Here is a 22,907-nt window from a genome sequence, read left to right on the forward strand (position 1 = left end):
TTAAATGCATCGTAGAAAATTATAATTGCATTGAATAATTTTTTTTAATATTTATCATTATGTTGAAAATTGTAAATTACATTACTTACTGAAAATTCGCCCCACCTCACTGGCATTCTTGACTTGGTTACTGCTATTTGCTGAAGAGAGAAAGGCAAAGTCGTTATTAAATATGAAAGAATGGTTAAATACACACTTCTTCCCTTCACCACGAATTCAAGGTTTTAAGGTTTTATTAAAGTTCTGAAAACAAGATTGGGCCTTTGACTCGGTCAAGGGCCCGGTTCTTAGGTTGACCAGTTCGACCTGTGACGTCAGCAATTCCAATCTGACAAACACACCCTTAAAAGTTTATTAGTCCCTGCATGTTTGAAATCCAGTAAAAACACTCCTAAAAAATTACATGCGTCCCTACAGTTTTGAAATCCAAAAAAAAAAAAAAAAAACCCTTTAATCTAGGAAGGCGCACAAAGAGACTGGTGACGGCAACGACGACTGGTGGCCAACTGAAGTTTGGGATGATGGGGCTTTTGATGTGGAGATGCTGGCAACTCTTATGGTGTTGTCAGGGAGATCAAACGACACCAGAATCTACCGAAATCAGGGAGGAAGGCCATCAATCGTGTGAACAAGAGGTGGACAACGAGCAATGAAAAACAGGTTGGTGGTGACTGAAAATGGTAGGGTTTTGTCGTGGAGATGCCGACACTTACGGTGGTGTTAGAGAGGTTGAACGATGTCAAAATCAGGCCGAATTGACTTGCGATTGAACCACGATTTGACACTATTCCAACTATCTAACCGCAAGCCAATCTACTCTGACTGCTATTACCGGTTTTAGTGAAGAACAATACCAGAGAAGGCGTCGGTCACTGGTTGGACCGATTCGGTCTAGTTTTCAAAACACTGTTTTTGTAAAAAAAAAAATTATAGTGATAGGTTTTGATTGTGTTGATTTGGGTTGTATCTTGTATGGGTTTGATTTTTGTATTTCTTTTTTGGTTGATTTATTAAAAATTCATGATTTTGGAATGATGAGTTTGTATAATCATATGTAGTTTGTTGTATTTATGTTAGATAGAAGATATTTTAAAATTATGTTGAATTCGAAGCTTTGGGTTCATTTTTTTATTATTGTTTTTATTAGTTTGTTATTAATTTTTACTAATTTGGAGATTTATTTATTTGTTAATAATGTGAATAAAGACTAATAAAAGGTTGGTGACTTATATTTACTATTTCGGGAATGAATAACAAGGGTAAAACTGATGTTTAATGGCACTCAACAGTCAACACTAATCAAACCTCTATTTTGATGGACGAAACATAACGGTAGATGAAACATTGAGTTTTCCAAATTGAGGGTACTACATGGTAATTACACACAACTTAGACTGCGAATAAGGGCTGTATTGTGGGTCCCTGGAAATTAAATTTGAAGAGACAAGGTGTAAGGGCTGTATTGTGGGTCCCTGGAAATCAGAAAACAACGTCACTAAAGCTCACTTTCAAGACAAGAATCGTAAGTACAGAGCTAAAAGTGAGATCATTGATCACATGAAGCTAAAGAGTAAAGAGAACACACTTCATCAACCGCTGAACCCACTTCTCCTATGATCTAAGGTAGGTTTAATTTTGAGACCAAGTTGTTTGATTTCTTCAGTTTTTGTGATATTTGAGGTTCATGCTTGTTGGCTATTTGATTTTCTCTGTTTATTAAATGATATTGTAGCTCTGCTTGAGCACAAATTCATATCTAGTTTAGTTGTGTATGATTTTTGAAGTGATGGCATTTTATTTGCTGCTTATTTTTGCTCATCTGTGTGAGAAGAATATCGATTTCAGAAATATGTGTATGCATGATGTGCTCTTATTCTGATAGTTGAAAATCTAAGTATGAGTTTATCATAATTTTATACTGGTTTTAATTCTTTTTATCAGGGAGAGAATAGCCAGGATGGATGATACAATTTCAATACACAAATTCAAGCGCAGGAAGTTTTTGATGGGAGAGGATGCTGATAAAGGCGAAGATAAGATCAGCAAAATGCCTGACAGTATCTTGCATAAAATTCTTTCCTTACTTCCAATTGAAGATGTGTTAAGAACTTCTCTATTGTCTAAAAGATGGAGATATCTTTGGACTTCCATTTCAGATCTTGATTTCTTTGAGAATAGTCTGTTGTGCAGGCCATTTCTGGCGGATACTAACTTTGTGAATTCGGTGGAAAGACTATTACTCCTTCATGACTCTTCAAACATACAAAAATTCCATCTGAAATTAGATTTAAGTGTCTGTCCATTACGTGTTACTACATGGATTGCTGCTGCAGTAAGGTGCCAGGTTCAAGAGTTTGATCTTTCCCTACCTAATGAAGTACCCGTTGTGTTGCCAGATAACCTGTTTACTTGTGAATTACTTAAGAAATTGAAATTACAGATGAATTCAATCTTTATCTTTCCTGATCTCATACACATGACCAACCTTACGACCTTACATGTTACAGCTACATTTCCATATGACAGATCCACTGAAAATCTTTTTTCTGGTTGTCCACTTCTCCAAGAGTTGGTTTTACACAATTGTGTATGGAGGCATAGTGATATAATCACAATTTCTGTTCCTAATATAAGGACATTGACTATTTCCCGCGACTGTCTTCAACCATTTCCACATGGTTTTTATGATTCTGTTAGGATTTCTGCTCCAAAGCTTACCTCTCTCAAATGCATAAATTATCTATCCGGTGAAGTTTTTCTATGCAACTTACCGTCACTGGTCGATGCATATATTGATATTCAGGGTATGAAGTACATGGATGTAGTAGTTCATGAACGCGCAATAAAGCTACTTGGTGGAGTTTGCAAAGTCAAATCTCTTACGGTGTCAAATCGTACCCTTCCAGTTGGGTAACACTTTTTTTTCAAAATACATCACAAAAGCCACTGTTGCCTGATGGGATCTATGGATTTTAAAAATTGATTTTCATCTGTAACAGTAATGCAAAGCTGGTTGGCTTTTGTGATAATCTCTTCTTTAGTCTATTATGTTCATCTTTTATGTAGTTAGATGTTTGTTATTATGTTCATTTTGTACCTTTGAAGTCTAATTTTTGTTCTGTTGTTGTGACCAGATTTTTGCCAGCTATGATATCTTTCGTGTTCCTCTTCCTGTATTTGGTAACTTAACTCATTTGAAGGTGAATAGTGTGCATAGGCACACAAGCGCAGAGTTGCTGCACATTCTTAGGAAGTCAACTAATTTAGAATCTCTTGAGATGCCAATGGTAAGTTTTTCAGGATTAGTATCTAGTCATTAGTTTTTGCTTATATAGATAGTTTTGATCTGTTAGGTTCGATGGATTATTTTATGAGACAGGGGACCTTTACTAATCGTTAAGTTTTTACTGTAATATAGGGAATCAGAAGCCGTCATTGGTATTTTCATATTGTACCCTCAGGCACTACGATTCTATCTTGCTTGAAAACTCTGATCTTGACAGGATTTTGCCCGAATGTGGTGGAGGATGTATATTTTCTAAGACATTTATTGCAAAATGCAATGGTGCTGGAGAAGATAACAATAATCTGTTCAGAGACCATTGCGCCAAATTCGAAGACGCGAAAGAAGATTATTGATCGGTTTCAAGTGTTTTGTTTAAGACGGAGGAGCTGTGTAATTGAGTTTCTTAAGTAATGCTCTAGAGTAGTTGACATTTCTGCTGATTGTAGTGTCGTTGAAAAACTCATATATTTTGTGTTGTATGTAAAATTTGATGCACACGATGCATTGGCTCTACGTTTCATGTATTGCAGTGGCTTTCAGAATTCGTTTACTCGCAGAAATTTTATGTATGATTTTCTCAAAGCATGGTTGGGCGCTTTTTTTTTTTTGCAAAGAATTTCATGGCAATTCGGGGTTTCTTTGTGTCACAAATTAAATTACAATGCGGCATTTTCGACCATCATATAGCAAGGGACATAGCTAGTAGACATTGCAATGCAATATCATGAAAAAAACAAAGAAGATTATTTTTACAGATGGTGTCATTGCCATACTTGTACAGTGATTCTATTTGCTGATTTCCATTAAAATCAACTATAAAATGTTCTTCAGACTCTTCTGTAGTGTTGGTAGCAAATGATTTTGGACACTGACTTTGTCATTCAGATCTATTGACTCTTGACTTTCAATTCTCAAACAGGCTATTCCATGAATAATTGTTCACTTTCTAAAGTTTGACAACTCTAAAAACACTCCAAAACCTAATATAAACACTTTGTTTGATTCAAATTAGCTATATGATTAGTTTTCTATTTATTTAAACAATGTAATTCTCAATAGCTTTTCCAAGTAAAAAACTTAGAAAGAAAACAAAAAAAAAGTACAAAAAGAAGAAGGAAGAAACTAATATGGAACACTCTAAAAGAAGAGATCAAATAAAATAGTATTTGCTTTAGATATAGAAAACTATGAGGTTTGATTCATGACAGAAGAAGAAATATTGAGTAATTTGATAATTATCGTGAGTTTCAACTTACTATTGAAATTATGAATTCTTATTGACTTAAATTTCATCTAATTTTTAAAGCTTTGGAATTAAAGGAGGAGGGAGAAGAATAGAACTTTTTTAATACTATAAAAAGATGGGGGCTAAACAGAAATGGCAGGGGCCAAAAATCAATTCCCTAATAATTGGTTGATTCAGTTTTATTATTACAAACCAATAAATTTTTTACTTACTTTTTAAGTTTACCCCATTAAAATGTTTTACCACATGCAAATGTCTTTATAAACCTCAAAACTTCATAAAGAACCCCCTTTTTTATATATATTTTTAATTAATTTTATACACCTTGTTTTAAATGTAATGCTCAAAGATGAGTCTATTCACATGTGTTATTACTTCCAACATTATAAGAATAATAATTAATAAATTTGAATACAACAAACTAACTTATAAATTTTGGAGAAGTGTAAAAGAAGAAAAAGTAAAGGAATAAATAAATAAATAACAAAACAAAACAAAGAATTTAGTACTGTCCATGATCTTGATTAAACTTTTTCAATTACATAAATTCTATATGTCTTGTTTGAAAATAAAATTAGCATTTATTGAAATAGAGTTTATGATTGATAGAGAAAATAAAAATTTTTAGATTTGTATTTAGTAATTTTAATAAGGGATAAATTGTAATAATAATAATTGGGGTCTAACTGGATAAAATATGGAGCCCAAGAGTATTACTTTAAAATTTTATATATTAAACCTAAAAGATTTTGATAGAGAGGAAAATTGTAGAAAGAAGAAGAAGAAGAAGAATTCCTCAATTGTATCAATTCACAAAGTTATGTACAGTGTCTTTTAGTAAAGTAAAGTCTAACTAATTCAACTAACCAACTCCACTAACTAACTCCACCAGTTCAGTTAACTATAGTTACATTTAACTATAACAATATTTAACTAAAACAATATTAATGAAAGCTGTAAGCTGAGCTTAAGTGTAATTGACGTGTATTCTTCAATACCCCCACTCAAGGTGGTGAGTGATAAAGATTCAACACTCCCAATTAGGGCTGTAAGCGAGTCGAGCCGCTCGCGAGTAGCTCGCTGCTTGGCTCGAGCAAGCCAGGTTCGGCTCAACTTTTTCGAGCCGAGCTCGAGCTCAAGTGGCTCGAGTACTCTTTTGAGCCGAGCTACGAACCACCTACTACTCGGCTCGATACGCTCGTGAATGGCTCGAAAGGGTATAAGTGCTATTTTTTTAAGTATTAGGGGGTTATATGTAATTTACTATATCCAATATAAATTATCCCACTTCCTAAACCCTATCTTCTTTCTCCAGCACTGCTACTTTCTCCTTCCCTTTTCTTCATCTTTTTTCTCCTCCTTTTTCCTTCTTCTTTACCTTTCTTCTTACTTCTCCTTCACTCTTCCATCTCTTTCCTTTTCCCTCTTTGCTTTTCTTTTCTTTCCTCTTCTCTTTTCTTCTATCTCTCACAGTTGATGGAATTTTGAGTCATATATTTGTGGCTATTTGGCTTTGGATCTGATGATGGTTGGTGATGATTAGTGGGTTGGCTTTGTATTGGGGCTATTTTGATGGATTGTTGATGGATTGCTTTGGATTGAGGACTCATAAACGAGTGGTTCGTGAGCTGAATTCGAGCTCAAAATATTTAACTAACTCGAGCTTCAAGCTTGGTTTTCAGAGCTCGTCGAACCCAAGCTCGAGCTCGAGCTCGTTAAATTTTCACGAGCCAAGCTTCGAACACCGTAGTGTTCGGCTCGGCTCGGCTCATATATAGCCCTACTCCCAACTTGGATAAAAGGTGATGATGGAGCTGACTGCCAAGTGCTTTAGTAAATATGTCTGCCCTTTGATCACCACTAAGAACATAGTGAGTTTGAATAAGACCAGCCTGCAGTTTCTCTCGGACAATATGGCAGTCTATATCAATATGCTTAGTGCGTTCATGAAATATGGGATTCGAAGCAATGTGCAAGGCTGACTGGTTATCACAAAACAAGGAAACTGGAGACAAAAGAGGATAACCAAGTTCCGTCAACAATTGTACCAACCAAACAATTTCACAAACTGCGAAAGCCATGGCCCTATGCTCAGCTTCAGAAGATGATCGAGAAACCATCACTTGTTTTTTAGATTTCTAGGAGATAAGAGAGGATCCTAAAAATACACAAAATCCAGTGATGGATCTTCTTGTAAGCAAACAAGAAGCCTAATCGGAATCACAGTAGGTAGAAAGCTGCAATGAACCAGTTGATGGAAAAAATAACCCCAAACCAGGAGCAGATTTAACATATTTCACAATCTTTAAAGCAACCTGCATATGTGAATCCTTAGGAGCATGCATAAACTGACTCAACAAATGGACTGAATAGCTTAAATTAGGGTGAGTCATGCATAAGTATAGCAGTTTACCAATTAATTGCTGATAAGCGGAAGCATCTTTTAGTAAGGGATGTCCAGGAACATTGAACTGCTTATCATATTCCAAAGAGGTGAACTTAATGTGCTGGTCAATAGGAATAACAGCAAGTCTAGCACTTGATAAACCAATAGCAGAAAATTAATTCTAAAGCATACTTGCGTTGGCAAATGGAAATTCCTTTATCAGACCTAGCCACCTCTAAACCAAGGAAATATCTAAGCAGTCTAAGATCCTTAAGCTTAAAATTCGACTGAATTAACCTTTTTGTATCATGAATTAGATCTAAATTAATCCTAGTGATGATTATGTCATCAACATAAACTAGAATCACCACAATGTGAGTGTCATGTCTTTTGATGAAGAGGGAATAATCTGATTTTGCTTGGGAAAATCCTCCCTGAATCAAGGCTGAAGTGAGTTTAAAATTCCAGGCTCGAGAAGCCTGTTTAAGTCCATATGAGGACTTGTGAAGTCTGCAAACCAAATTCTGTCCAGAAGGTTTATGGAAACCTTGAGGCAAAGACATATAAATCTCCTCTGATAAATCACCTTATAAGAATGCATTATCCACATCAAGGTGATATAAGGGCCAATCATAAATTGAAGCTAAAGAAAGAATGGTCCTGACAGTTAACATTTTAACAACAGGGGAGAATATTTCCTCATAATCAATTCCAGCCTATTGTGTGTAACCTTTAGCCATCAACTAGGCTTTATACCTCTCCAAGGTGCCATCAGCATTAAACTTCAATTTGTATACCCATTTACATCCTATGGGACTTTTACCAAGGGGCAATGGAACCAATGACCAAGTATGATTGTTCTCTAAAGCTTTATTTTCCTTTGACATAGCTTCTACCCAGTTAGGATCTTTGGATGCTTGGGAAAAATTAACTGGTTTAGTAAGGGAAGAAATTTTGTTAAGGCAGGCTTGGTAAGTGGGTGAAAGGTGACTGTAATTTACAAAATTTGAAATTGGATATTTGAGTAAGTGAGTTTGTGAGGAAAAGGGAAGTGTAGGACGGTAGTCTGTAGTCCAGATTGGAGGTTTTGTAATTCTGGTGGATTTCCTTAAAGGTATGGAAAAGGGCTGAACTGAAGTATCAGCTGTAGAATCTGTATTTGTGATAGGAGAATCTGTTGTTGAAGGTATATTTGAGTCAGGAGACACAACTGGATCTGATGTATGATCTAGAAAAACATCTACATGTATTCAAGGTTATGAAAGATGTGTATTGGAACAATCTATTTCTAGAAAAGAATCAGATGGAAAAACTGAAAAATCTGTTTTGGACAAGCTGAAAGGAAAAATATGTTCATAAAAGGTCACATCTCAGGTGGTATGAATTGTATGGGTGTCTAAGTTGTACAGCAAATATCCCTTTTTATTTAAGGAGTATCCTACAAAAACACATGGAATGGACCTAGGGGTAAATTTGTCTTTGGAAGTAAGGATTGTGGAATAAGCTAAGCAACCAAAGACTCTCAAATGTGTCAAGGAAGAAGGTTTGCCAAATAATTTTCAAAAGGAGAGAGACCTTTGAGGACAGGGGTTGGACACCTATTAATTAAATAGACTGCTGTTTGAATACAATAGCCCCAAAGTGTGTGTGGTAATTTTGAGTGAAACTTTAAGGCTCTAGCAACCTGTAAAATGTGTCTGTGTTTTCTCTCCACAATACCATTTTGTTGTGAAGAGTAAATGCATGAACTCTGGTGCTGAATACCTAAGTTTGCTAACAAATCATGACAATTTCTATTAAAAAACTCTAAGCCATTATCAGAACGAATGCATTTAGGTGTTACATTAAACTGATTTTGAACCATGAGTAAGAAATTTTTAAGCAACTGAAAAACATCAGATTTAAATTGCATTAAGAAAATCCATGTCACTCTAGAACAATCATCCACAATTGTAAAGAAAAATCTTGCATTTCCAAAAGTATGTACTTTATAGGGACCCAGTAAATCTATATGCAAAAGATCAAAAACTGAATTTGAAATACTTTGGCTTAAAGGAAAAGGTGTCTGGTTTGTTTTGCCAAGGGACAAATTGGACAATGTGTAGATTTGTCAATTGACAAATTATTAACCATTTGTTTTAGAATAGGATTTGGAACATGCCCCAATCTTTTATGCCAAACATTGAAATCAGAAACTACCCTAGAACTAGGAATTGAAATCTTGTTTATTACTGTATTGCAAACACTCGGTGAAGAAAGTATTTTGGCAATGGTTTTGATGTCAGAGTTGTGCAGTGATTATTGTGTGAAGGGCACATGAAAATATAAGCCTTGAAAATTTTTACCAATCCTCTTCAACCTACCACTCCAGAGGTCCTGGATTAAGCAAAAATCAGGGTAAAAGGTAATTGCACAATTATTAGCTGAAGTGTATTGAGAAACAGAGAACATATTATATTTGAAATCTGGCAAATGCAATACATGATCTAAACTAATCTCATCATCTATCCTAACAGATCCAGTGTGCTTAATTTTGGTTTTGGTTCCATTTGGTAGGCCAACATAAGTTTCTAGATGAGAAGTTGTGTCAATAGGTGCATTTAAGCTAGACAATCTATTAGTCATATGATCTGTCGCCCCTGAATCTATAATCCAATTTGTAGTATCATTAAAATAGGAGAAAAGTGATGTAGTTGTACCTGCCAAATTGGCTGATGCTGACATATTCTCCTTTCCTAGAAGTTGGAGTAGCTGGGAGTATTGTTCTGTCGAAAGTATTGTTCCTAGTGAATTTGAACCTTTTGGTGATTCTACAGGAGTATTAGAGGTTGTACCAGGCTGTGTATGTGCCTGATTAGCTGCTGCCCTGTTCTTTGATCCATTTTTCCCTTTGTAGTCAGCCGGGTAACCATGAATTTTATAACATGTATCCTTCTTGTGCCCTGGTAGATGACAAAACTCACACTCTATATAAGGCCTTTTCCCTTTATATTTGGGATTATGATTTTGCCCTTTCTGTGTGTTCTGCGCATACAAAGCAGTGGTTATATCTGAGACATTATTATTTCCTGACAGTATTCTCTGACTCTCATCTTGATTGACAACAGAATATGCTTGTTTTACAGAGGGCAGAGGTGACATCAATAGGATTTGGCTTCGAACCATAGAATAAGTGTCATTTAATCCCATTAGAAATTGTAGTAATTTCTGTTGATTCAAATGCTCAAGATAAACCTTCGCTGACAGACTATCAGGTGGTGGCAAACTGATCAGTGAGCTCAATTCATCCCACAACGCTTTTAATTTGTTGTAATAGATGGCTACAGACATAGTACTTTGTGTGAGGTTAACAATCTCTCGATGAATCCCATAGAGTCTTGTACCACTCACTTTATGATATTGCTCTTGTAGATCCTGCCAAACTTGATTCGTGTTAGTGGAATATACTATGCCATTGCATATCTCTTTTGACACTGTATTAAAGATCCACACCAAGACCAGTGAATTACATCGTTCCCACTATGCTCCTAAGCTCAAATCAGATGGTTTCTTGCATGTACCATCAACAAAACCAAGTTTATTTTTAGCCCTAAGTGAGACTGTCCTGGCTCTGCTCCAGATCCCGTAATTTTTAGTACCTGTAATTGTTCAGTTACCAAGCAGCTCTTGGAGTATCAGACAAGTGAATATACAAGGGCGAGTTCGTGTATGAGAGATTCATTTTTGATTGATTCATCGTCGATTCACTGTTGGGATTCATCACTATGAGCTGATTGTGCAGAATATTGAACCAAATCTGAGAAATTGATGAGTTAATCAAGATTGGTTGTTGACGAAAAGAAAAAAAATTCTTAGGATATCAAACCCTAAGCTCTGATACCATAAAAGATTTTGATAAAGAGGAAAATTGCAGAGAGAAGAAGAAGAAGAATTCCTCAATTGTATCGATTCACAAAGTTATGTACAATGTCTTTTAGTAAAGTAAAGTCTAACTAATTCAACTAACCAACTCCACTAACTAACTCCACCAGTTCAGTTAACTATAGTTACATTTAACTATAACAATATTTAACTAAAACAATATTAATGAAAGCTGTAAGCTGAGCTGAAGTAGAGCTGAAGTGTAACTGACGTGTATTCTTCAATAATGAAATAAGAAGAAATGGAATTATCAACATTTCACTGTAATTTTAGCCTTTCAGTTATTTATAATGAAAGTAGTAATTTTTCTGAGATTATTATGCTAATTTATCCTCATTTTTTATTGTTGGGATCTAACTAGTCAACTTCAATTTTCTGAAAATTTTGAGTAATGGGATGTTCGCTTTGCTAATTTGCTTAAACAACTTGGTGGCTAGAAAGATCACAAACGTTTACATGTGAATAATGACACGCGCCATAATTAGAAGATTGGAAATATTTGATATAGTCTAAGTATGGATAGTATTGCCAGATTTATTTCATTCATTTTATATGTTGATTTGTATTTATTTATGTATATTTGATTTCCTTACATATTACTCTTACAATTGTATAAATTGTACAACATTTTACATAGAGATATATCAAATACAAAAAAAAATATTCCTCTCTTTCCTTTTTCCAGCATACTCTGCAACCGAGTGTGCTTTTCTTGCCTCTCTAGAATTCTTCCAGGCATTCTTCGATTGCCACTTCAATCCTAACTTCTTGCATGGTATTAGAGCAGGGTCCTAAGCTAGATCCTCTTCTTGCTTCTCAACTTCACTAATCCATTGCCTCTCCTCTGTTATTGGTTTCCCTGCAAAACAGACCCTAGGTTTAGTTCATTAGAAAATGGATCCAAACTAGAACCCAACAACAAACCCAATAGAGCCGATTCCACTAGAAATGGGCCTTGACCTACATACTCAAACCAACCCACACATATAGCCCAACTAGGATAACCTAACTGGCCCAAATACACAAAACAATCCAAATAGCCAAAACAACCCAAAGATGCAAACCAACCTAGATGCTCAAACTGGTCCAAACCCAAACACATATCCAGTCGGGTTTTTAGTCAAACTGGCCTAAACCCGATTCCCTTTCAATTCCAAATCGTCCAGCCAAACCAGCATTGGGTGGAGCCTAGTGATCCCCTTTACTCCTCACCCTCTGATGGACCAGAGCTTGTTCTAGTCAAACAGGTTCTCACTAGCACCGAGAACTATGCAACGTGGGCTCATGATTTCTGGCGAGCCCTCATCATGAAGGACAAAGATGGCTACATTGACGGCACCGTTGCACCACCAACCGATCCCTATCTCCACAAACACTAGACTAGATGTAATATGTTGGTTCATTCGTGGATCAACAACTCTCTGATGTAGGAGGTTGCTGCCGGTCTGCCGCCAACAGAGATTGCTAAGGAGCTCTGGCGATTCATCAAGGAAATGTATGGATAGTTAGATATGGCTAAACTATTCACACTTCGCAAGAATCTTGCCGAGATCAAGCAACACAACAACACAATCACAATGTGTTACAACCACCTCTCCGCTGTGTGGAATGAACTTGATGTTGTCGTTGAACCATTATGAGGATCACCGGAAATACTTCAGTAGCATCAAAGAATCAAAGAACAGGACAGATTAATTCATTTTTTAATCGGATTGAATGACAATTTTTTGCCCTTTCGAATGCAGATGCTCGCCACCACTTAAAAGCCATCACTACACCGTGCATATCAATTGGCCATCCAAAACGAGAGACAAAGGATGGCCTACATGGAATCACCAAAAATGGGTGATTCCATGGCTTTCGTCGCAGATAGGGAAGAGAAGAGGGAGGCGTGGCTAGGGCTTGCTAATGACAAAGAAAAAGAAAATTTTTTATATCCAAGGATGAACGGTCCAGATCTGCCCAAGTAATCCAATGGCCAATAGGCGATCAACCAAGTTAGTGGGGTCAACGGATAACCGGGTCAACCTTTGGGGAATTCATCCAATGGTCATTTTTTGAGCAATTTTCAGAATAAATCAAATGGCTCTAGTTCATTCCGATCGGGTAAAAAAATGTATTGTGATTACTGTAAGAGGAGAAATCATAATAAAGAGACATGTTGGAAATTACATGGTTGTCTAAAAATGGCAATCCAATCCGGATCTGAAGCCCAACCACCATTGATCAAACCTGAACAAATTACTTAACTCATCCAGATGCTGGACCAAATGCCAACAAACAACGCTTCTGCTAGTTATGCAAGTACTTCTTTTTGTTTTAGTAATTCAATTTCACATGATTTATGGATTATTGATTCAAGGGCTAGTGATCATATAATTTGTGACCCGAACTATTTTCAAACACACACAAAAACAATATCACATCTATCTGTTAGGATGCCCAATGGTAGCATTGCTACCGCCACTCATACAGGGGTTGTAAAATTAAATGAGGGCATAACTCTTAAAAATGTCTTGTTCGTCCCTACTTTCAACTTTAACCTTATATTTATCTCAAGATTTTGCACAGATAATAATTGCATACTACAATTCCATCCGAATATGTGTACCTTTTAAAATCCTTCGACTGGCAAATCGATGGGCTGGGTAAGGCCCATCATGGTCTTTATTACTGGGAGCCTCTTTCAACTATTCTTAGCAATAAAGTCTCCTCTTGTAATACAAATATTAATAAAAATTCTCTAATTTTGCATCAAAGATTGGGTCATAGCAACTATTCCTTACTTAAATTGTCAAATTTATCCCATCACCAAACAACCAAGAATATGATTTCCCATTAGCACATTTTCCACAAAGCAACCTTTTGCCCTTATCCATCTCAATATTTGGAGACCATACTCCGTTCCCAATCATGATGGATCTAGATTTTTCTTAAACATCGTGGATAGTTTCTCTCACGGGACTTGGGTCTTTCTTATGCAAACAAACGCCGAAGCCTTCGGTCACATCCTTAACTTCCTGTCCATGGTCCAAACACAATTCAACACACGGGTTCAAAGAGTTAGGAGTGACAATGCCTTGGAATTTTTTAATAAACAGTGTTCTTCATTATTCCTTTCCCACGAGATCTTACATGAGAGTTCTTGCACTTACACCCCCCAACAAAATGGGGTTGTTGAACGTAAACATCGTCACCTTTTAGAAGTTGCCCAAGCGCTAAAACATCAAGCCTGTATGCCAGCCACCTTTTAGGGCAAATGTGTGCTCACTGTCACCTATCTCATTAATCGCTTGCCTACACAGGTTATTGGAGGTAAAAATCCTTTTGAATTATTGTTTGGAAAGAAACCTGATATCACTCACTTACAAGTCTTTGGTTATTTATGTTACTCTACAATTGTGGGATCCCAAAACAAGTTTGCTCCTCGTGCCAGTAAATGTATTTTTATGGGCTATCCTCTGCTCCAAAAATGGTATCGTCTTTATTATTCCTAACTTAACAAATTTTTTATTAGCAGAGATGTTGTTTTCCATGAGGAAAATTTTCCCTTCTCCGATAGTGACACATCTTCTCTTCCACCACCGCGTGTACTGTTGGAGTCCCTACCTAGCACTCCAATCACCATGGTTCCAGTTCCTATTGCTCAACAACCTTCTGACCCTTCGGTTCTTCTTGATCAGCATGATGATCCTACTGACTCAGATGAGCCTCAAGAATCTCTCCATATCACCAAACTGTCCGATCAGAATCCATCTCCAACTACTTCTCCACCTGCAGAATCAATTCCCCACATTCCATCACCAGATGTTATTCCCTTACAGTGATCCTCTAGAGTTTCTAGACCCCTGTATGGCAAGCCGACTACATATGTTCTCATGTGGAAGGTATTCCCTATCCCATGTCCAAGTATGTGAGTTTTGATAGATTATCCCCTGGGTACAAAACCTGCATGAGCAATATTTCCACTGATTAGGAACCAGACTCCTTTTCTGATGTTGTACAACATGATTGTTGGCAACAGGCCATGGAGACAAAATTAAATGCTCTTGTCAGCAATCATACATGGGATCTTATTTCCCGACCCTCACACAAGGAACCCATTGGCTATAAATGGGTCTACAAAATCAAACACCAGGCTGATGGCTCCATTGAACGGTACAAAGCTCGGCTCGTCGCAAAAGGTTTCACCCAATGAGAAGGCTTTGACTATTAGGAGACCTTTTCTCTAGTGGCCACTCCACCATATGGATTTTCATAATGCCTTCCTTCATGGGGATCTTGATGAGAAAATTTATATGGATATTCCTCCCGGCCTTCGCAATCAGGGGGAGAATCTTGTATGTAGATTGCGAAAATCTTTATATGGCCTAGAACAAGCATCAAGGCAGTGGAATGCAAAATTTACAGAAGCTCTCACAATTATTAAATTCACCCAATCCAAACATGACTATGCCCTATTTTCCATACACAAAGGTAAGTCGTTTATCAGTCTCATCATTTATGTTGATGACATTCTTATTACAAGAAATGATGAGAAAGCAATCATAGAATTAAAGGAACATCTACACAGAACATTCCACATTAAAGATTTAGGAGAACCAAAGTTTTTCTTAGGTATTGAGATTGCACACTCCTAAGAAGAAATATCCCTTAGCCAACGAAAGTATGTGTTGGAACTTATTTCAGATTCAGGCCTAGCAACATGCAAACCAAGCGTCGTTCTGATAGAATAGAACAGTAAACTCACCACAAAAGAACATGATGAAAAAATTCAAAATTCTTAGTTAGACCCCTTATTAGAAGATAGTTCCAGTTATTAGCGACTCGTTGGAAGGCTCATATATCTCACAATGATGCAGCCAGACATTAGCTATGCAATTCAAATTCTTAGCTAGTTTATGCATGCTCCAAAACAATCCCACATGGATGCAACAATCAAGGTACTTAAGTATTTAAAAGGTTGTCCAGGGCTGGGACTTCTCTTACCTAGAAAAGGAGATATGAATATCATTGCGTACTATGACTTAGATTGGGGTTCATGCCCAATGACAAGAAGATCTCTCACTAGTTTCTGTATCAAACTTGGACAGTCTCTCATATCATGAAAAGCAAAAAAGCAAACCACTGTTTCACTCTCATCAGTAGAGGCCGAGTATAGAGCCATGGCCAAAACTACATGTGAGGTCACCCGGATCCTTGTTTTACTAAAGGATTTAAATCGACAAGTGGAAACACCAGCCAAACTATATTGTGACAACAAAGCAGCAAAAAACATCACAGCCAACCCAGTCTTCCATGAAAGAACAAAACATATAGAGATTGACTGCCATTTTGTCAGAGATAAAATATAGGAAGAAATGATTCAAACGAAACATATCTGGACTACAGAGCAACCAACATACATATTCACAAAGCCATTATGTCAGAGACAACATTCACATTTATTAGGCAAGCTCGAAGTTTATGACATTTATAAACCACGAGCTTGAGGGGGAGTGTTGACATGTGAATAATGATACACGCCATAATTAGAAGATTGGAAATATTTGATACGGTCTAAGTATGGATAGTATTGCTGGATTTATTTCATTCCTTTTATATGTTGATTTGTATTTATTTCTGTATATTTGACTTCCTTACATATCACTGTTACAATTTTATAAATTGTACAACATTTTACATAAAAGATATATCAAATACCAAAAAAAAAAAAAAAAAAAGTATTCCTCTCTTTCCTTTTTTTGGCATACTCTGCAATTGAGTGTTGCTTCTCTTGCCTCTCCAGACTTCTTCTAGGCATTCTTCGGGAGTCCAACTGCGTCTATTGCCACTCCAATCCTAACTTCTTACAACAGTTCAAATTTTATGTTCTTTTAATTTTTTTAAATTTCGGTATGGATATCAACATTTCATCGGCTACTACCAAAATCCAGAGGAATTTGATTGAATGTGATGTCGGTGAAATCGAAGATATAATGAGCAAATTAATTACCCTGGCCATATCCTTGTTTACATTCTCTCATTCCTTCTCATAAAAGATGTTTTAACAACTTCTGTGTTGTGCACAAGATGGAAACCATCTTGTGGACTTTTGTATTTAACTTCTGTGTTGTCCACAAGGTTTCATGAGCTTTATCTTTACCTACTTGCTAAACATCTCTTTATATTGCCTAATAGCCTTTTCGCTTCTGAATCTCTCTACATATTGAAATTAAATACGGTTTTATTGAAGGTTCCTAGTTTCATAAGCTTCTCGAACCTCAAGAGAGTCTGCATCTTTCAGTTAATTTCAAGGCAACGGATCCACTGAACGACTTTTTTTTTCTGGTTGTCCAGTTCTGCAAGGACTGGTTTGCACAAATGTGTTTGGGCCTTTTGGTCCATTCTTCGTAGACTACTATCCTGATTATGTTATCACAATTGAAACAGAAAATCCGCTCTCTCTTAATTGAGTAAGTTATCTGAAATACGATTGATTGGGGGATTAATACGATTACACCGCGTGCATGCAGTAGAGCTTCATTGTGGAATTTATAATGTAAAATCGCTTACACTGTCGAATGACACCCTTGAGGCATGATAACTAACTTTTTGTTGAGCAACCATTATTAGAAGCTTTTCTTTTTTGTTTCTTATGTTCATTTTATCAACGTAGACTCAAAAAATTTGTTTGTAATGCTAATTTTTACTCTTTTTTGTGCCAGTATCTCTCTTTTAGGGAAAATCTCCGTAATTGTCTTCCTACATATCATAGCTTGACTCATTTTAAGGTGGCTTTCGGGAAGACCACTTTCATTAGAGATCAAGTGTTGGTGCACTTTTTGCAAAAGTCACCTATGTAGAATTCCTTGAAGTCCCTTAGGTAATATTTGAAGTCTGCAATTTGAATCTCCAAAGAACTTCAATTTTATGAGATTGGTAGCTCGCTCTTCCATTAACAAATTATGATTCTAATGCCGGTTCTCCACGGGAATGATGGTTGGTCATTGAAAATTGTCCCCCGATGTTTCAAGATATTATCTCATATATCAAAGGCGGGATAGGTCAGCTACCTTTTGTAAAATATTTGCTAGAGAATGCAAGCATGTTGGAGAGGATCATACTCTTTTGTTTAAACATGACATCAGCCGTCTATTGCAAAGTAACTCAAAGAAGAACCAGAGTTGTGTAATTGAGTTTTGGGTATCTAGTTCTCCGAAATCTGTCATTCTCCCATGATTTACATGCTTTAAAACTCAATATATATATATATATATCTATATATAATATATATATATATATATATATTATATATTATATATATAATATATATTGTGACCATAGGTGTTCGGGTCAGCTTATTCACATCTCAACTGATCCCTTGGATTTCTGAAGTGAATGGTCAGGTAAGATCCCTCCTATTAGTGTCTGGGGACTCAAACTCAAGAATCCATGTACCCCTTTGTTCTTTTATCATATCATCAAGCCACCCAACATGTTTGTATACCGTATGATTTAACAAACATGTATAAGTTGGTATGCAGTTTAACATCACTCAAACAAATTTACTATTGATTCGTTGATCAAATTTAGTACAAACCACACCTTCATTTGTTTTTCAATGGCAAATTGGAGAGAATCAGCAAGTTGTAGAATTGAGTTCCGTAATATTTTAAGTCAAGCTGTGGAGAAGGTTGGAATTTTATCTTCAAGCTTAAGGGAGACAATTCTTTTACCTTCAACCTTACTGTAGACGATAAAAATTTACAGTTACGGAATAGAATGATCCTATAAGGTTGATTTCACTGACGATCTACTGAACCTGCATGCATAAAGAAACAAGCGCAAAGCTACACCGGTGTAGTGTCTGCGTAGGCACTCCGGCGTTCAAGTTAGCAAGGCTGAAAAATGCTATTTAGTGAGGGCTAAGGGGAGGAAGGGTCACTAGAGTCTAATAGGAGATTAGAGCTACAGCGAAGGTGCTAGTTCATAGGAATCAGAACTTTTAGGAACTAGTAGGTGGTATTGAATAATCCCTCCTAATGAGAGGTCAAGACTTTGTTTATATAGTGAATATAGGATCTTCAAATCCTAGTTAAACTCTAAGTTCATAATGACAGAGTTCCAGTAAATAGGAAAGTCCTGGAGTAAGAGTCTTAATTCATATAAGACTTAAGATCTTGGATGAATTAAGATGAAGGTAGAATTCTAGGGAGAATTTAGGATATTGATGAAACATGAAGTAGATGATTTAGGATTTAAGTGGGACCCTTTAAAGTTGTCATAGGACAATGAGCCTAAGCCTAAGTGGGCTAATGATGAGGCCTAATCTTGGTGATCCAACCCATGAGAAGCTTGGTCGGTATGATGGGTTGGCCATGACATGGATCTTTAGAGTAGGCTCAACTGGAATTGGGCTATGGTATTGGGCCATGTGGTAGATATTTTAGTGTTTAGGCCTGATAAGGCCCAAAACGTTTTTTGGCCCATACACTTACTGATCATTATATTAATTGCCCTACATCCAAATTTATGTGTCTTAAACTTTAGGAAAGAATAAAAACAAAACAACTACTTTTGGGGAGAGTAGTTTGATAGGAACTCTTGGGTGTATCACTCAAAATGTCCTCTTCGGTTGCCAATAAGGGCAATTACCAGAACTTTTATACAATTGATAGTTTCAGGTTCTTAGGAAAGTAGTTGAGGTGCGTGTAAACTGGCCCGAGCATCCTCGATTTTAAAAAAAAAAAAATTCACACAAAACAAAATGACAATAACAAGTGATTGTTTTTGTATAAGAATTGATGTGTTTAATTTACAAGTACCATATTGCCCCGACCTTATAAAGAAGATGGTTTTACCAAAATTACTATGGTAATTAATAAATTAATTTTTTTTTTATGGGAAAATAGATTTAGATTACATTTTCGATTATAATAAAGGAATTATTATGCTTTCAAGAATATAAATATGGTGATACAACCAAATTCCTTAGAAATTAAAAAAATCATATAAATGGTAAGTAATCTGTCAATTTAAACGACGTCGTTTCAGTGTCAGTTAATTAAGCTTTACCGGGTTTTCGTCACCTACAGAAGTGAGGGTAAAAAGCTGAAGAAAATTCAACAATGGCGTGAAAAATCTCTCCATCTCGAAATTCGAAACCCATTTCTTCTTTCACTCTCGGGTTCAATTTTTTTCCGACTCTGTTTGATTAAGTTCTTCAGTTTTGGTGGATTGCTGGGTGGGTATTTAATTCTTTCTCAATACTAATAATTTTTTCTCATATTACTAATATCTCTTAAACTTTACATGTTCATTGATTTACATATTCTGGGTTTGATGTAAATTTTCAAAATTTTTTTTCAAGGTTTTGTTTATTGTGTTATGTTGATATCCAATTGACAGTAGCTTTAGTACATGCTTAGAAATTATACATAAAAAATTATTATTATGATACTTAAATGTTTAACATAGTCATTGATGAGTTTTTCCAAAATTTAACTTCTAACTTGTTATCAGTGTGGCATTTTATGGTAGATGTTGAACTGTTGCTAGTCTCAAGTTGAAATTACAAGTATGATTATCTGTTTTATAATTTGCATTTGTCTTTGTTACAACTTTGATGCTTTATTTATATAAGCAACATCTATATGTGAGGGAAAATGTCCATGGTACCAGAGATTGTCCTTCGTTGTAAATGTGAATTCCGAATGGATACATACGATTATGAAAATGTGAATTCCGAATGGATAATTTCATATTAGACTTCTATAGGTAGCATGATAATACTGTAAAAACTTTGGAAGTGTGAGTATATTTGCCTGGTAGGAAATATTTAATTGCTACCCTGTTTCAATTGTGCAAGAAGAGTATCAGTTTCTGAAATATTTGTATAGTTGAACTTACATAACCTTATTCTTGCGGTTGAATCCAAGTTTTAGTTTCATCATTCTTATACAGATTTTGATTATTCTTTAGGGAAAGACTGAATATGGACACTTTCATTTCACTGCCTAATTCAAAAATCAAGAAGCTTTTGAAAGATCAGCATGCAAGTGGGGGCGTTGATATAATCAGCAAATTATCTGATAATATCCTCCTTTACATTCTTTCCTTCCTTCCAATCAGTGATGTTTTAAGAACTTCTGCTTTGTCAAAGAGATGGAAATACCTTTGGGCTTCTATTTTCGATATTGATGTTGATGAAACTAGTTATACATTGGTATCAGGCACGGAGACTAGCTTCTTGGAATCTGTGGAAAGATTACTTATCCGTCGTGATTCTTCACATATAAGAAAATTCCATCTTATCTGAAGAATGAGCATTAGTGCATCTAGTGTAATTTCATGGGTATTTGCTACACTACTATACAAGGTTCAAGAGCTTGAACTTTCCCTACCTTTTGAGACACTCCTTTTGCTACTCAATGCCCTTTTTACGTCTGAATCACTCAGCGTATTGAAATTAGATATGATCATATTCAAGGTTCCTAGTCTCATACGCTTGTCAAACCTTAAGGCCTTACACCTTACTGTTATATTTCCGAGTGATGAATCCACTGAAAGATTTTTTTCTGGTTGTCCAGTTCTCCAAGACTTATTTTTAGACAATTGCTCTTGGCAGCATAATAAGAGAATCACTCTTTCTATTCCCACTTTAAGGACACTGACTATTTTCTATTGCCCCTCTTTCCCAGAAAAGTTACTAGATTGTGTGATCACGATCTGTGCACAAAATCTTATGTCTTTTGAATGCACTAGTTATCTGATATTTGAACTTGTTTTGTGTAACCTATCATCACTGGCCGATGCTTGTATTGATGTTACGGTTTTGTCGTATGAGTGGCAAGAATTTCCTCAACGAGCAATAAAACTACTCGGTGGAATTCACCATGTCAAATCTCTTACTTTGTGGAGTAATACACTTGAGGTATGGAACTCACTTTTTCGTGGTAAATGCTGCTAGAATTCTTGTGTCTTTTGTTTATGCAGACATCACTTTATTCCTTTGAAAGACTAACTTTCTCTTTTGTTTCTTTTCCCACCTCTTTTCTATTGTATCAAGTGTCTCCTTCTTGAACAAAATCCCGCAGCTTTTCTGCCTACATTTCATAATTTGACTCATTTGAGGATTCCCTGGTGCTGGGTTTGTCTGACGACTCTGACCAATACACAACTGAAGCATTGATGCATTTTCTTAAAAAATTACCGAATCTAGAATATCTTGAGATTCCTGGGGTATGTATTTTATTGCCTGAATATAGATTTAATATATTGCTTTGATCCTGGACTGAACCCAAATATTATCTTCTTGGTCATCCTTTTCCATTATTATGCTTTTTTGCAGGAATTTGACCCAGAATCTGAGTGGTCCAGTATTTTACCTCAATGTATCAAGTTTTGCCTTAAAACTATTAGGATCTTACATCTTAAGGGGAGTGACGCAGAATTAATTTGGCTAAAATATTTTCTTGGGAACACCAACGTGTTGGAGAGGGTTACAATACTCTGTTCAGAGAGCTTGCAGGCAGATTCGGAGAAGCAGAAGAAGATCAACAATGAGGTACAAGCTATTCGTAAAGGACTAGTGAGTTGTGTAGTGGAGTTTCTGTAAATAAAGATCTTGAAAGCTGGACTTCTTTTGATGATCTGCTTGCATTAACTACATTTCATGTTCTGAAGTTATTGACTTCAAAAATTTCAAGTTCTCTGTAAATGTGACCTTTAGGATGTTGATTGCTGCTTGTCTATGTTTCTGTAATCAATTGATTTCTAAAATCTACACATTGCTAGGAGATTTAACGGATAATCATCGAGTTCTTTTATATATACAACTTAATTTCCAGATAACAAAAATATAACCTAAGCAAAAAGAAAAAAACAGTACAATTTGTCAGCATATCACAGTATTGTGTGTTTCAGGCCACACAAAGTTGTAGCAGCCATTGTTCTCTAAGGTGGGAACTCCGTCATAGAGCTGAGAATGATCAGTAACTCCACCGAATTCAACGAAGCAATCCATCTGATCATCTCCGTGAAAATCCATGCACAAGCTCAAGTCATCTTCGCTCAGCAATGAGGAA

General features: G+C 36.0%; 3 protein-coding genes across 3 annotated transcripts; all 3 read left to right on the forward strand.

Moving 5' to 3' along the window:
• The first annotated feature begins 1,514 nt into the window (after window positions 1-1,514).
• LOC116108217 (F-box/LRR-repeat protein At4g14103-like) lies at window positions 1,515-3,793 on the forward strand. Its single transcript, XM_031394485.1, has 4 exons — window positions 1,515-1,623; window positions 1,942-2,905; window positions 3,135-3,287; window positions 3,419-3,793. The coding sequence occupies exons 2-4, from the start codon at window positions 1,958-1,960 to the stop codon at window positions 3,695-3,697; spliced, it is 1,380 nt and encodes a 459-aa protein (XP_031250345.1). The 5' UTR covers window positions 1,515-1,623; window positions 1,942-1,957; the 3' UTR covers window positions 3,698-3,793.
• Window positions 3,794-19,927: 16,134 nt separating this feature from the next.
• On the forward strand, window positions 19,928-22,530 carry LOC116108183 (FBD-associated F-box protein At5g44490-like). Its single transcript, XM_031394452.1, has 3 exons — window positions 19,928-20,065; window positions 20,803-21,136; window positions 22,172-22,530. The coding sequence occupies exons 2-3, from the start codon at window positions 20,816-20,818 to the stop codon at window positions 22,436-22,438; spliced, it is 588 nt and encodes a 195-aa protein (XP_031250312.1). The 5' UTR covers window positions 19,928-20,065; window positions 20,803-20,815; the 3' UTR covers window positions 22,439-22,530.
• LOC116108214 (F-box/LRR-repeat protein At4g14096-like) lies at window positions 21,028-22,309 on the forward strand. Its single transcript, XM_031394481.1, has 3 exons — window positions 21,028-21,754; window positions 21,890-22,062; window positions 22,172-22,309. Exons 1-2 carry the CDS (start codon window positions 21,143-21,145, stop codon window positions 22,010-22,012), a joined length of 735 nt encoding a protein of 244 aa, XP_031250341.1. The 5' UTR covers window positions 21,028-21,142; the 3' UTR covers window positions 22,013-22,062; window positions 22,172-22,309.
• Window positions 22,531-22,907: the final 377 nt, after the last annotated feature.

Source organism: Pistacia vera, unplaced genomic scaffold, assembly GCF_008641045.1.
Source record: "Pistacia vera cultivar Batoury unplaced genomic scaffold, PisVer_v2 Contig557, whole genome shotgun sequence".
NCBI lineage: Eukaryota > Viridiplantae > Streptophyta > Magnoliopsida > Sapindales > Anacardiaceae > Pistacia > Pistacia vera.